Here is a 15989-nt window from a genome sequence, read left to right as displayed (position 1 = left end):
GCTTCTTCTTCTTTGTGTGTATGTGTGTATGAATGCATTACTAAACCACTATACAAAATAGTCTTGATACAGCTATAAAATCACTGAAGAATTGTTTTTGAAGTATTTTAGCAATGTATAAACACAGCAGTGTGATTCAAATAATTTAACAACTGGTTCTGGTGGTGGGATTCAAATAATTTAACAACTGGTTGTTCACAAGCATCATTTTAACAACCGGTTCTGTCGAAGTGGTGCGAACCGGCTGAATCCCACCACTGTATAATAAGCACACATTGGTAATGTATAGTAGTAGGTAGAAATAAGCAAATAAAGAATGAAAAGCTGCAACCAGTTGCACAGGCTGCACTTTTGGAACTAATGCAAGAAATTCTCCTGGATAAATATAATTGAGGAGTGTGATGCAGTACAAATCTTCAAGCCATGATGCTCCTTTGTAGGGGATTAGGGGATGGTAGCGGATCTCAAATATGGGGAGAGGTGATCTCAAGTATTTAGAATCCAGACCAAGAGAAGTGTGAAGGCTAGGTCTATCAAGAAGAAAAGGAGGAGGAGTTTAGATTTATACCCCACCTTTCTCACCTCAATGGAGTCTCAAAGCAGTTACAAATTCCTTTCCTTCCTCTCCCCACAGCAAACTCCTTGAGAGGTAGGCGAGGCTGAGAGAGTTCTGAAATAACTGTGACTAGCCTGAGATCATCCAGCAGGCTTCATGTGTAGGAGTGGGGAAACAAATCCAGTTTACCAAATTAGAGTCTTTTGAGTAGTGCAAGTCTGCACTTCTGAAGGGAAGTGTTCCTGGGCTGAAAGTCCTTTGGGAGTCAACTAAAGTGGGCTCCGCCCCTGGAATGCCCCTTTTCATGACAGAGTGGGTATTTGCAGTGGCAGTCATTTGCTACAGGGGCCAGCTTCTGGGTTTGGGTGCTGCAGTAGCTGAGTGCTGAGGTAAGTTTCTCCACACTGGCATCCATGCCAGTTTGCATGGTACTAGTGGCAACCCTTCTACCACATCTAGTGTGGCTTCAGCACCACCACTACCCCTTTGGATTGCACAGTTAATAATCATCTGAACAAGGATATTGGCTGTACAATTCATGCTCATTTTCTAAAACTATATGTGAATTTATCAGCCTCACAATATGTGTCCCGTGGCAAAAAAAGTTTTTCACAGAGACCTAAAGGGGCAGTGGCTGGATTTTGTGTGTGTTTTATAATGAAATGTTCCCACACTTCTACCTGCTGGCCTTTTTTTGTAAAAAAATCTCCCCAAGGGATTTTTGTGAAAATATTGAGATGACTTTATTGTTCCTGTCAGGGTGTGGGTTTAAAAAGATGTTTCAGTGAGACTTGATACTTACACTGGTGTTGTATTTTCATATTTTGGAGAATTCCCTTCACTCTCAACTCCCTTGTTTTATTAACCTATTCATATTAACAAAGCTTTGGAACTATGAGTTTTATTTTTAAAACAAAAACATGTACCCTTCATACAAAGAAAAGCTCTGAAGTTTTGGTCATCTGTCTAAGATTTCAAGGGATAGATGTTACAGTTTCAAGTAGGAGTTTAGAAAACAGAAGGAGTCCAAACAGAGGGTAATTTTTTTTTCTTTCTCCTCATCTTGGCTTAATTTTCCTCAAGCTGATTAGAAAAAGATAATTAAGGTGCCTATTTGAGGTGCTGAATATTTGAGTTAACAACATTATCATTTAGAAGTTGACATGATGGAATGTCCAAGAAATGGTTGTCTTCAGACGCACCAGAAGGAGCCACCAGCTAATAAAGGCAGAATGTATTAGAAACATTTCAGAAACTGTATAATAATTTTATGTCCCCAGTACATTTTATAATACATAAATTGTGGGTAATGTATGATCACTAAACAAAGGCCTATTACGCATGGAACGCTTACCTTAGGATTCTTCTATGTGCAGTGGGCTTGCAGAGGATACTCCTTGTGGTTTTCTGTTTACATGCAAAGAGGCACTCCCTCCTTTTCCTGGAGTTTTTCTGCAGAGAGCTCTGGAGGCCTGATTCTCTTAACTCTGCCCATCAAGCGATTCTTAAAGGCATAGATCTCATTACACCCCATAGTCAAGACTGTTGGCTTAAGCTGCACGTATGTCGATATTACTGTTTCAAAATAATCCCACCCCCCAATGAAAAAGGCAAAGCGTTTTCCTGGACCTCAGGCTGCTAAAGAAGGAGACCCTCCAGATATTCTCTCCCCCTCCCTTCCTGCAGCTGGTGCTGCTGCTACTGAAGGAAAGAGGCTTGTTATTTCCAGGCTCTCTTTATATCGATATCTCAAAATATCAAGAGTTTGGTGTTGTGTGAGTGAGTTTCTGTTACTTGAAGCAACTGGCAACATAGAAGGGGGGGGGCAAGGGGAAAGGCATGAAAAGTGGCATGAAGGAGAGGGAATGCTGGCCATGAGCAGAGGGAAGATCTCCAGGTCAAAGCTGTGCTCACTGGCAAATATCTCTGCTGCAGCAGTGAAGGAATGTAAAAGCCATGTTGAGTGGTCTCATTTGGTGCGGAGAGAGTGGAAAATGAAAGTGGGGCTTGAGGAAACAGGTCCATACAAGAAATCTTGCTGCGACAGACATTTGCCCCCATCATGCAGCAAGGAGAGCTTTTAAACATTATGATTTTCTTGGACGAACCATCTGAAAATGTGGGACCAGAGGAACAAAAAGCCCTGTTCCATATTTGAGCAGGAAAACTGCAAAGGCAAAGAAGGGGGGAGTTATGTTTACTCAAGATTATGCCCCTCTGCCTGTATATTAATTCAATTCCAGAAGTGGGAACAAAGGATAATACTGTAATCTCTAGGTAGGATCCAGATGCAGAGGCACATGGAGTTCTACTTGCAGACTATAATTAGCCTGAAATACACTCCAAAATCAGACCAGGATAGTCTGAATCCAAGCCTTTGGATCTCTTCCTCTTTGCACATAAAACAGATTAGACCAAGAAGTTATCTTCAACATATGTTGGATTTGAGATATTCTTTTTATTGTATATACTTTTATAGATATAGGAATGGGGTGCTTCATTTCACATGGGCTATTTTAGTGTTTAAGTTCTAGTTCTTGATGTATTGAGACACAAACTAAGCTTTCTCATACAACAAAGTGTGATTGGGGAAGACAGAACTACTTTATAATGCATCATCATTCGATGGGAGAGTTTGGCCTGACTTTTTTGTTTGGTTTTCTTTTAGGTGTTCTGGGGTCACTGCATCAATGCCTTGATCCACTCCATCATTCTCTTTTGGCTTCCACTGAAAGCCCTGGAACATGGTAAATGCTTTATCCATTTTAGATGTTAGCTCAGTAGTGTTCAGTCTTTCCAACTCAGCTTCAGTGTGTTTTTAGGTCACAGCAGGTTCCTAGGAAATTAATCACCAGAGACAAGCTCGAAAATTTGTCGGTGACTTCTTAATCTTCCTTTTTGTATACAATCTTCCTTAAACAGCAGTTTCCTTCCTTCAGAGGATATGTGTAATGGTAGAGAGGTTGCAGCAACTGCAGCAATTTTGGAATTGATTTACACAGCTCTCCATCTCCGCTGCCCATGATTACATCAGGTGCATGGTAGCCTGATCATATGAACTTTATGTGGTGTGTTGACTTCCTTTATGATCGTTTTAAACTTGAGGCAAACAGCCAGCAAATAAGAGGCATGTGAAGAGTTGTGACTATATAAATGAGGCTCTATAAAAACATTAATAATTATACCATTATTTTGGGTTCACGTAAATGATCTTGCTGCATGCCTGCTAATGTGTGAAAGAGCCCTGTTTAATGTACCATTAAATAACTACTGGGAGTGCTAACTTGATGCAGTGTTGTTTATGTGCTCCTGATGATCACTGAAAAGTATATAATATTGTCTCTACAATAGTTTGCTTTAAGCTGCTACCAACAGTTCATTGACTCAAGTGCATCTGCCTTTGACAAGCCAACCTGATTTAAGTATGATGCAGCTAAGGCAGAAGAACTTAATTGTGGCCCATTCCACACAAAGGCTTTTAAACATTTCTAAAGTGTTTTGAAAACATTTTGAAAATAATCATTTTAAGAGTTTTTGTTCCGCATTGTGCCAAAGCAAAACATACTGAAGTTTCAGCTTATGTAAAACATTGACTCCTCCGTACAGAAAACACTTCTTCCCCTTTTTAATATGTATGCACGTATTCAAATCCACAAAGATTTTTCAACATAATCGTATAAGCATGTAATGCCTAATAACCCATCCCCATATGGCATGGCACATCAAAGGATTCAGTGGTTTTGAATACTCAGGTCTCCATGGCATCGAATCCTCCACAAACAAAAATTTTAAGAAAAGGAAAACGTGACTTTGCTGTCATGGGGACGCCACAGTGAGTTTGTTACTGTATGTGGACGTGGAAAATCACAAACAGGCTTTTGTCCTGAGAGGTGGGGCTTTAATTCAGTCTCTGGAACCAGCAGAGAGGAGTAGCAGCAGAAGAGACTTGGCCAGGAAGAGCAGAGTGACCTGCTGGTGTTCATTTTGAGAGGCTTTTTCTCAAAGCCACAGCTTTTAAAAAAACAGTGTTATTTTTTAACAGGGTTTATCTGCTTTTCTCCTTGTAAGGCTGCTGAATCTGGAAAGGTGGGGGGGGAGGGCTTAACGAGGGTGCTCAGAGTTCATCTCTTGTTCCTCTTTGTCCTAAGAGGTGGGGCTTTTGTCCTGAGAGGTGGGGTTTTTAATTCAGTCTCTGGAACCAGCAGAGGTAGGAGTAGCAGAGACTTGGCCAGGAAGGAGGCAGAGAGTGACCTGCTGGTGTTCATTTTGGAGAGGGCTTTTCTCAAAGCCACAGCTTTACTAAAAACAGTGTTATTTTAACAGGGGTTATCTCTTTTTCTCCTTGTTAAGGCTGCTGAATCTGGAAGGTGGGGCTTAACAGGGGTTAACAGAGTTTATCTCTTCTTCCTCTTTGTCCTAAGAGGGGTGGGGCTTTTTTGTCCTGAGGAGAGGTGGGGCTTTAATTCAGTCTCTGGAACCAGCGGCCTTGGCGCCTAGCGGCTGTAGCGCTTAATTTCTAATTTAATTTTTTGTTTTTTTTAAATTAATAAGGACATCAGTGTTTTTTGCTCTGAGTGTCACATGTAGCATGATTATCTACCCACTAGGACAGAATGCGTGGGTGTGTCCTGCGCTGCAATGAGCTCCTGGCCGTTCTCTTGAAGCCAAGGTGGCAGACCTGGAGAAGCTGAAAAGAGGCAGAGAGAAGGTGACAGGCAGGGCTTTCAGGGACCTAACAGCCGGGGTCCCACTCCCAAGGTGACATCTCTTCAGATGTCATGGAGGAATGAATGAAGGCCTTGGGGATGGAGGGTGCCAGTCTGAGGTGGGGAAGATGCTCCCATAGATGGGATCCCTTCCTTAACTGGTGATCAGCTATCCTCTGCACTGAGGATACCCCTGGCGGGGAGAGTGGGGGCTCCTTGTAGTGGGTGATTGATCATTAGAAATGTGGGGATTGGGTTTGTGAGAGGCGTTGATGACCGCATGGTGACTTGCCTGCCTGAGTAGAAGAGTTGCTTGGGATGTCCGCAGCTTCATCTATAAGATAGGCTTTTAGACAGTGCTGGGGTGGAGTCAGCAGTTGCTTGATCCACAGTGGCACCAAGCGACATTGGGGAAATGTAGCGGGAGGTTCTGGAAGCTAAATTTAGGCGCTAGGAAACAGGTTGAAGTCCAGGACCTCCAAGGTGGCATTCTCAGAAATGCTACCGGGTTTCCGCAGCGCCAGAGCGAGCTAAGGCAAGCCCGGAGATACAGGAGGTCTCAATGCGTGGATGAGAGGAATTGAGGTGGTGTAAGGCAGAAGGGTTTTCAGATTTGTCAGGGAACTGAGGAACGCCTTTTGGGACAAGGTAGGCCTGTACAAAGCGGGACGGAGCTTCATCTTAACCAAAAGGAACCAGGCTGCTGGCTCAACATTAAAAAGGTGGCAGGAAACAGCTTTAAGAGAAAACTGATCACTGAGGGGAAAGCCGACAGGAGCTGAGGAGGTGACTTGAGTTCGAGATACAGTATCTATGGGGACCTGGCAGACAGAGAGGGAGAGGTTTTTTCTAAAATCAACCACATACAAGCGAGGAACATAGCAATGTGCATGTGACAAGGGATAGTGTCTACAAAAAAGACTTGAGATTAAAGCACACACATAAATCCCAGGTTAAGGACAGAGACAGGGGTATGCAGGTGTCTCTATGCTAATAGTAAGAAGCATTCTAGACCTAAAGATGGGGAGCTAGAATACAGAGTTTTTTTGAAGGAGGACTTTGATATAGTGGGCATTACAGAGACATGTGGTGGAATAGAGGAGAACCAGGTGGGATGCTGTTATACCAGGCTACGGAAGCTCTATAGGAAGGATAGGACAGAGAGCATTGGGAAGTGCGATTTGCCCTTTACATCAAAGAAAGTATATTATCACATAAAATAGACAATGCAAGGGAGCTGGTTTCCCTACAGAATCACTATGGATATCCAATACCAGGGGTGAAGGACAGTTTAATATTAGGAATATATTATAAGTCCCCCTGACCAAAGTGCACAAGAGAGGATTCTAGAGATGGAAAAAAAAGAAATTAGAGATTTGGCCAACAAAAACAAAAGGAAATGTAGTGGTAATGGGTGATTTTAACTATCCCCATATAAACTGGAAAAATGCATGGGGAGGTCATAGTAAGGAGAGAGCATTCCTGGATATGCTAAATGACTGTAACTTAGAGCAGATGGTTGTGGAACCAGCCACCAGGGAGAGGTGATCATAGATCTAATTCTATATGTAAGGTTAGGACCTGGTGCAGGGAAGTCCAGTGTTGTTGAGCCGATAGGGAACAGCGACCACAATGCTGTCAGATTCGAGTATCTCAGCATCTCCCGAACAAGTGGCAGCTTCTCGTATGAAATTTTATTAAGCATTCAGAAAGGGAAATTTCTCAAAGATGAGGGGGATAGTGCTTGGGAAGCTGAAAGGGGAAAATCAAAGAGAGTCAAAACTGTCCAGGATGCTTGGAGGTTATTTAAAAACACAGTAATAAAAGCTCAGCTGGAATGTGTTCCCACAGGTTAGAAAAGGCAGCACCCAGTGATCCCAAAAGCCACCATGTGGTTAACAAAAGAGAGGTTGAGAAATTATCAAGAAAAAAGAAAATGTCTTTTTTAGAAAATGGAAGTCAGTTTGGCTGATGAAAGAATATGAGAGGAGACACAAATGGTGGCAAAAGAAGCAAGTTAGCATGTAAAGGGAGGCAAAAGGATTATGAGCGTAGTGACATGAACATCAAGACCAGCAACAAAGCAGTTCTTCAAGTACATCAAAAGCAGGGAAGCCAGCAAGAGGCCCGGTAGGCCTGTTAGATGACAAAGGAACAAAGGGTGTGCTTCTAAAGATGGCAGGGAAGATTGCAGAGAGAAGCTGAATGAATTCTTTGCATCTGTCTTCACTTGGAGGGAGGTGAGGAACGTTCCTGCACCTGGACCAAGCTTCTTAGGGAGAAGTGAATCGGGAACTAAGCGAAGATAGTGGTGAACAAGGAAGAAGTTCTGGCAGCCATTGATAAACTAAATGTTACCAAAATCCCTGGCCCAGTTGCATTCACCCAAGAGTTCTTAAGAGCTCAAGCATGAGATTGCTTGCTGATCTTCTCACTTTTAATATGCAACTTATCCCTGACAATCAGGCTCCCATCCCACAGAGACTGGAGAGATGGCCAATGTCCACACCAATCTTTAAGAAAGGATCTAGGGGGGGACCGGGGAAATTACAAGGCCAGTCAGTTTGACATCTGTTCCTGGTAAATTAATTGGTAAGAATCTATCATTAAAGATAAAATTATAAAACATGTAGAAAAAGCAAGACCTGCTGAGAGAAAGAGTCAGCATGAAAACTTTGCAGAGCAAATCCTGTCTTACAAACTTACTAGAGTTCTTTGAGGGGTGTAAACAGGCATGTGGACGGGGAGTGAACCCGGTGGACATTGTCTACTTGGATTTCCAAAAGGCTTTTGACAAAGTTCCTCACAAGAGACTGTTGAGAAAACTAAGCAATGAAGGAATAAGAGGGAAGTCCTCCTATGGATTAAAAACTGGTGGTTGAGAAACAGGAAACAAAGAGTGGAGTGTAAATGGGAAGTTCTCACAATGGAGAGATGTCGAGGTGGTGTCCCCAAGGATCTGTTTTGGGACCCAGTGCTCTTTTAACCTATTCATAAATGACACGGAAATGCACGATTGCTGGGTAGCGTGGTGGCCAAGTTTTGCAGATGATACCAAATTATGTAGGGTGGTGAGAACCTGCACAAAAGGATTCGCGAAGAGCTCCAAAGCGGACCTTGATAAATTAGGTGAGTGGGCTCCAGAAATGCAGCAAATGCAGTTCAATGTAGCTAAATGTAAGAGTGATGCACATAGGGACAAAAATCCAAACTTCACATACAAGCCTTTACAGAGGGTCAGTGCTATCAGTTCTGACAGACCAGGAAAGGATTTAAAGCGTCTTAGTTGAAGTAATTCCATGGGAATGTCAACTCAATGCATAACAGCTGTCTGAAAAAAAAGGCAAAACTCTATGCTGGGGATAATTAGAAAGGAATTGAGAATAAAGAGCTGCAAAGATTGTCATGCCCATATATAAAAGCAATTAAGATGCTGACCCGCTTGGAGTACTAATGTCCAGTTCACAGTGCCCGCATCTCAAAAGGGATATTGAAGGAGATAGAAAAAAGAAGTGCAGAGAAGGGCAACAAAAGGATGATTGAGGGACTGGAGCACCTTCCTATGAGGAGAGGCTGCAGCGTTTAGAGACTTCTTAGTTTACTTTGGAGAGGATCTTGACTGAGGGGGGGATATGATTGAAGTCTACCACAAATTATGCATAGGGTAGAAAATGTTGACAGAGAGACATTTTTTCTCTTTCTCCACAATACTAGAACCAGGGGACATTCATTATGAAAATGCTGGGGGAAGAATTAGGATTAATAAAAGGAAACACTTCTTCTAAGTACAGCGTGTGATTGGTGTTTGGAATATGCTGCCACAGGAAGGTGGTGATGGGCCACTAACCTGGATAGCTTTAAAAAGAGGGGGCTTGGAGAGATTGATGGAGGAGAAGTCGGGTGATGGCTACCAGACTTGATCCTATTTGATCTAAGATTGCAAATGCCTTAACAGACCAGGTGATGGGGAGCAACAGCCCATGAAGGCCATTGCTTTCCCCATCCTACATGTATGAGCTCCCAAAAGGCACCTGGTGGGCCACTGCAGTGACAGCAGAGGCTGGACTAGATGGACTTTTGGTCTGATCCAGCCTGGCTTGTTCTGTTATGTTCTTATGTTCTTATTACTGTTTTAATCTGTTGCTGAGTCACTAAATTGTTTATTTGATGTTATGACTTTAGTTATATGTTGGTTGTAAAGAAAAGCATACAAGAGCCCTTTGGGGAGGGCAGGCTATAAATAATGAAATAAAAAAATAAAATAATATATCTTCTGGGAGATAGAAGAGGGGAATTATACACAAAGGAAGATCCCCTATGTAGTATATTAGTTACCTGAAGTTACCTCATGAGGGAGATGATCTTGCTGCATGCCTGCTAATGTGTGAAAGAGCCCTGTTTAATGTACCATTAAATAACTACTGGGAGTGCTAACTTGATGCAGTGTTGTTTATGTGCTCCTGATGATCACTGAAAAGTATATAATATTGTCTCACAATTTGCTTTAAGCTGCTACCAACAGTTCATTGACTCAAGTGCATCTGCCTTTGACAAGCCAACCTGATTTAAGTATGATGCAGCTAAGGCAGAAGAACTTAATTGTGGCCCATTCCACACAAAGGCTTTTAAACATTTCTAAAGTGTTTTGAAAACATTTTGAAAATAATCATTTTAAGAGTTTTTGTTCCGCATTGTGCCAAAGCAAAACATACTGAAGTTTCAGCTTATGTAAAACATTGACTCCTCCGTACAGAAAACACTTCTTCCCCTTTTTAATATGTATGCACGTATTCAAATCCACAAAGATTTTTCAACATAATCGTATAAGCATGTAATACTAATAACCCATCCCCATATAGCATGGCACATCAAGGATTCAGTGGTTTGAATACTCAGGTCTCCATGGCATCGAATCCTCCACAAACAAAAATTTTAAGAAAAGGAAAACGTGACTTTGCTGTCATGGGGACGCCACAGTGAGTTTGTTACTGTATGTGGACGTGGAAAATCACAAACAGGCTTTTGTCCTGAGAGGTGGGGCTTTAATTCAGTCTCTGGAACCAGCAGAGAGGAGTAGCAGCAGAAGAGACTTGGCCAGGAAGAGCAGAGTGACCTGCTGGTGTTCATTTTGGAGGGAGGCTTCTTTCTCCAAAGCCACAGCTTTTAAAACAGTAAGTTATTTTAACAGGGGTTATCTCTTTTTCTCCTTGTTAAGGCTGCTGCTGAATCTGGAAGGTGGGGGCTTAACGAGGGTTAGCAAGAAGTTATCTCTTCTTCCTCTTTGTCCTAAGAGGTGGGGCTTTGTCCTGAGAGGGTGGGAGGCTTTAATTCAGTCTCTGGAATTAGCCATGCCCAGCTTCAGCGCTAGCAGCTGTAGCATAATTTAATTTAATTTTTTTGTTTTTTTAAATTAATAAGGACATCAGTGTTTTGCTCTGAGTGTCACATGTATGATTATCTGCCACTAGGACAGAAGTCGTGGGTGTGTCCTCGGCTGCAATGAGCTCCTGGCGTTCTCTTGGAAGCCAAGGTAGCAGACCTGGAGAAGCTGAAAGAGGCAGAGAGGGGTGACAGAGCCGAGGGCTTTCAGGGACCCACAACAGTCGAGGTCCCACTTCCCAAGGTGACATCTCTTCAGATGTCATGGAGAATAGAAGGCCTTATGTAGGGATGGAGGGTGCCAGTCTGAGGTGGGGGAAGATGCTCCCTTAGATGGGGATCCTCTTCCTTAACTGAGTGATCAGCCTATCCTCTCGCAAGACTGAGGATACCCCTCCCGAGGTGGGGGGGGGGGGGGCTCCCTTTGTAGTGGAGTGATCTGATCTATTAGGGAAATGTAGAAGAGTTGGGTTTGTGAGAGGCATTGATGACCGCTGTGGTGACTTGCCTGCCTGAGTGCTTGAAGGTTCTGCGGATGTCACGCTTCATCTATAGATAGGCTTTTAAGACAGTGCTGGGGGGTGGAGTCAGCAGTTGTAGGATCCACATTGGCAATTCAACTGACATTTAAGGAGAGAAATGCTTAGCGAGGAGGTTCTGGAAGCTAGAATTTAGGCGCTAGGAAACAGGTTGAAGTCCAGGACCTCAAAGGTGGCATTCTCAGAAATGCTACCCGTTCCACAGCCCAGGCCCGAGCTAAGGCAAGCCCGAGGAGATACAGGGTCTCAATCGTGGATGAGAGGTGAGGTGTAAGGCAGAGGGTTTCAGATTTGTCAGGAACTGGGGAACCTTTTGGGACAAGGTAGGCCTGTACAAACGGGCCGGGGCTTCATCTTAACCAAGAGGAACCAGGCTGCTGGCTCAACATTAAAAGGTGGCAGAACAGCTTTTAAACTGATCACTGGGGAAAGCAGGCAGGAGCTGAGGTGACCGGTTCGGAATACAGTAGCTCTATGGGGATGCAGACAGAGGAGGGAGGTTTTTCTAAATCAACCACATACAAGCGAGGCTATAGCAATGTGCATGTGACAAGGGATAGTGTCTACAAAAAGACTTGAGGAGTAAAAGCACATAAATCCCAGGTTAAGGACAGAGACAGGGTATACAGGTGTCTCTATGCTACAATAGTAGAACATTAGACCTAAAATGGGAGCTAGAATACAGAGTTTGAAGGAGGACTTTGATATAGTGGGCATTACAGAGACATGGTGGAATAGGGAGAACCAGTGGGATGCTGTTATACCAGGCTACAGGAAGCTCTATAGGAAGGATAGGACAGAGCATTGGGGGTGGAGTTGCCCTTTACATCAAAGAGAGCATAGTATCACATAAAATAGACAATGCAAGGGGAGCTGGTTCCCCTACAGAATCACTGTGGATATCAATACCAGGGGTGAAGGACAGTTTAATATTAGGAATATATTATCGTCCCCCTGACCAAAGTGCACAAGAGGATTCTGAGATGGAAAAGACATTAGAGAGGCCAACAAAAACAAAAATGTAGTGGTAATGGGTGATTTTAACTATCCCCATATAAACTGGAAAAATGCATGTTCAGGTCATAGTAAGGAGAGAGCATCCTGGATATGCTAAATGACTGTGGCTTAGAGCAGATGGTTGTGGAACCAACCAGGGGAGAGAGATGATCTAGATCCTAGTCTATGTGGGACCTAGGACCTGGTGCAGGAAGTGAGGGGTGTTGAGCGGGGAGGGAACAGCGACCAGAATGCTGTCAGATTCAGGATCGCAGCATGTGAACAAGTGGCAGCTGCTACTGTAGTTACATTAAGCCTTCAGAAAGGGAAATTTCTCAAAGATGAAGAGGGGATAGTGCTTGAGAGGAAGCTGAAAGGGAAAATCAAAGAGGAGTCAAAACTGTCCAGGATGCTTGGAGGTTATTTAAAAACACAGTAATAAAAGCTCAGCTGGAATGTGTTCCACAGGTTAGAAAAAGGCAGCACCCAGTCAAAAGAAAGCCACCATGAGTTAACAAAGAGAGGTTGAGGAAATTATCAGAAAAAAAAGAAAATGTCTTTTAGAAAATGGAAGTCCAGTTTGGCTGATGAAGAATATGAGAGGGAACACAAATGGTGGCAAAAGAGAAGCAAGTTAGCTGTAAGGGAGGCAAAAAAAAAGGATTATGAGGAGCATGGCTATGAACATCAAGACCAGCAACAAGCAGTTCTTCAAGTACATCAAAAGCAGGGAAGCCAGCAAGAGAGCGGTAGGCCTGTTAGATGACAAAGGAACAAAGGGTGTGCTAAAAGATGGCAGGGAGATTGCAGAGAAGCTGAATGAATTCTTTGCATCTGTCTTCACCAAGAGGAGGTGAGAACATTCCTGCACCTGAACCAAGCTGTAGGCAGAATCAGGAACTAGCGAAGATAGTGGTAGACAAGGAAGAAGTTCTGGCAGCCATTGATAAACTAAATGTTACCAAATCCCTGGCCCAGATTGCATTCACCCAAAGAGTTCTTAAAGAGCTCAAGCACTGATGCCTGATCTTCTCACTTTAATATGCAACTTATCCCTGAAATCAGGCTCCATCCCTGAAGACTGGAAGATGGCTAATGTCACACCAATCTTTAGAAAGGATCTAGGGGACCGAGGAAATTACAGGCCAGTCAGTTTGACATCTGTTCCTGGTAAATTAGTAGAATCTATCATTAAAGATAAAATTATAAAACATGTATAAAAGCAAAACCTGATGATAAAGAGTCAGCATGGCTTGTGCAGAGGCAAATCCTGTCTTACGAACTTACTAGAGTGCTGTGAGGGTGTAAACAGGCATGTGGACAGAGGTGAACGGGTGGACATTGTCTACTTGGATTTCAAAGGCGCGACAAAGTTCCTCACCAGAGACTGTTGAGAAAACTCAGCAATGAAGGAATAAGAGGGGAAGTCCTCCTATGGATTAAAAACTGGTTGAGAAACAGGAAACAAAGTGGGTGTAAATGGGAAGTTCTCACAATGGAGAGATGTCGGGAGTGGTGTCCCCCAAGGATCCGTTTTGGGGCCAGTGCTCTTTAACCTATTCATAAATGACCTGGAAGTAGGGGTGGGTAGCGTGGTGGCCAAGTTTTGCAGATGATACCAAATTATGTAGGGTGGTTGAGAACCACAAAAGGATTATGCGAAAAAACTCCAGCGGACCTTGATAAATTAGATGAGTGGGCTCAGAAATGGCAAATGCAGTTCAATGTAGCAAAATGTAAGTGATGCACATAGGGGCAAAATCCAAACTTCACATACTGCCTACAAGGGGTCAGTGCTATCAGTCTCAGACCAGGAAAGGGATTTAGGCGTCTTAGTTGATAGTTCCATGGGAATGTCAACTCAATGCATGGCAGCTGTGAAAAAGGCAAACTCTATGCTGGGGATCATTAGAAAAGGAATTGATAATAAAACTGCAAAGATTGTCATGCCCTTATATAAAAGCAGTGGATGCGACAGCACTTGGAGTACTGTGTCCAGTTCTGGTCGCGCATCTCAAGGATATTGAGGAGATAGAAAAAGTGCAGAGAAGGGCAACAAGGATGATTGAGGGACTGGAGCACCTTCCCTATGAGGAGAGGCTGCAGCGTTTGGGACTCTTTAGTTTGGAGAGGATGCGGCTGAGGGGGGATATGATTGAAGTCTACAAAATTATGCATGGGGTAGAAAATGTTGACAGAGAGACATTTTTCTCTCTTTCTCACAATACTAGAACCAGGGGACATTCATTGAAAATGCTGGGGGGAAGAATTAGGACTAATAAAAGGAAACACTTCTTCACGCAACATGTGATTGGTGTTTGGAATATGCTGCCACAGGAGGTGGTGATGGCCACTAACCTTTATAGCTTTAAAAGGGGCTTGGACAGATTTATGGAGGAGAAGTCGATTTATGGCTACCAATCTTGATCCTCTTTGATCTGAGATTGCAAATGCCTTAACAGACCAGGTGATCGAGAGCAACAGCCGGAGAAGGCCATTGCGTTCACATCCTACATGTGAGCTCCCAAAGGCACCTGGTGGGCCACTGCGAATAGCAGAGAGCTGGACTAGATGGACTCTGGTCTGATCCAGCTGGCTTGTTCTTATGTTCTTAAACAGCCTTGCTGCCAGGGGAGAAAATGTGCTTGGGGAACATCACAAAATGGCGAGCGGCTAATCTGAAGTGAAATTACATTCTTCTGAGCCCGCTGATGTGAATAGATTTAGAAGCGTCCACCTCTGTTGAGGATTTAACAATTTCTGTATTCTTATGGAAGGGAACAAGAATATTAGAATGGTAAAATGCCAGTCACTTAATGCATTAACACCCACCAACAGCTTTTAAGATTATAGATATATGTTCTAGATATATGATTTTGTTTCTTTTAAAATATTTGGATTAAAAATACTCTTTCATTTTAAGGCAATATCAAATAAAAGAAAACATAGCAGGAATGTCAGTATATAATATCATGCCACAGCTTATGTCATGACTAGATTTTTTCATCTCCGGTGTACAATTTAATTATTAGCGCTTGGCACAAACTTGCCCTTCTACTTTAAAAACTTCTAATGGTAATGTTTTGTTTGTGTGTGTGCACGCGTGCATGCTCAATAATGTACTTTTTAAACGTTTAATGGCTCCAGCGTTGGCTAAAACAATCACCACACTATTTGCTTCCAATAGGCTGCTTTTGAAAATGCTTTGAGAAACCCAGTGTGAAAAATTCATTCTCTCTACAAAGAGAAATCCAGGAAACATGTTTCAAAAACACATCAGGCAGTTATAGTGCACTCAATCTGAATGCTTTTATTAATAGTTACTTTCATTACATTTGCAGAAATGATGTCCATACTCTACGACGAGTTAAATGTAAACTGTTATATATTTATAACTTCAAAGACGTTATTGTATTTTTGCTAGTATACCATTCCCGTTAGCCTTTTCTTTAATCCATTTCTTAACTCTTTTTAAACTTGACCTCCTGTTTATCTTAAGATATTTTGCTGAGAGGTGTTTTTAAATTGTTTCCTTTTGTACGTAACTTAATTTATAAAGCTTCAAAAAACACAAAGAGTTTAAAAAATAAAATCTCTTGGAATGAAAGTAATATCTAATTTTTTTTCTTTTTCAGATGCAGTGTTTACAAATGGCCAGAGTGTAGATTATCTGTTTGTTGGGAACATTGTTTATACAGTAAGCTACAAGAATGTTGTAACATTGGACACATTTACCTGTTCTTAGATCTTAATTATTTCAATTATACATGTAACATGAATCGCCCCTGGTGCATGATAGACCTAAGCTAACTA

General features: G+C 42.5%; 1 protein-coding gene across 5 annotated transcripts in view; it reads left to right on the top strand.

The window, feature by feature from the left end:
- Positions 1-15989, top strand: part of ATP8A2 (ATPase phospholipid transporting 8A2) — a 432694-nt gene that overhangs the window by 300828 nt on the left and 115877 nt on the right. For all 5 annotated transcript variants that reach the window (XM_048492830.1, XM_048492831.1, XM_048492829.1 and 2 more), the window contains 2 exons: positions 3225-3303; positions 15812-15873. In XM_048492830.1, coding sequence (XP_048348787.1) covers positions 3225-3303; positions 15812-15873 — 141 coding nt within the window. The remainder of the gene's footprint in view (positions 1-3224; positions 3304-15811; positions 15874-15989) is intronic.

Source organism: Sphaerodactylus townsendi, linkage group LG04 (genome assembly GCF_021028975.2).
Source record: "Sphaerodactylus townsendi isolate TG3544 linkage group LG04, MPM_Stown_v2.3, whole genome shotgun sequence".
Lineage (NCBI taxonomy): Eukaryota > Metazoa > Chordata > Lepidosauria > Squamata > Sphaerodactylidae > Sphaerodactylus > Sphaerodactylus townsendi.
The sequence above is the reverse complement of the archived record's forward strand: the minus strand, read 5'-3'. Positions and strand labels throughout refer to the sequence as shown.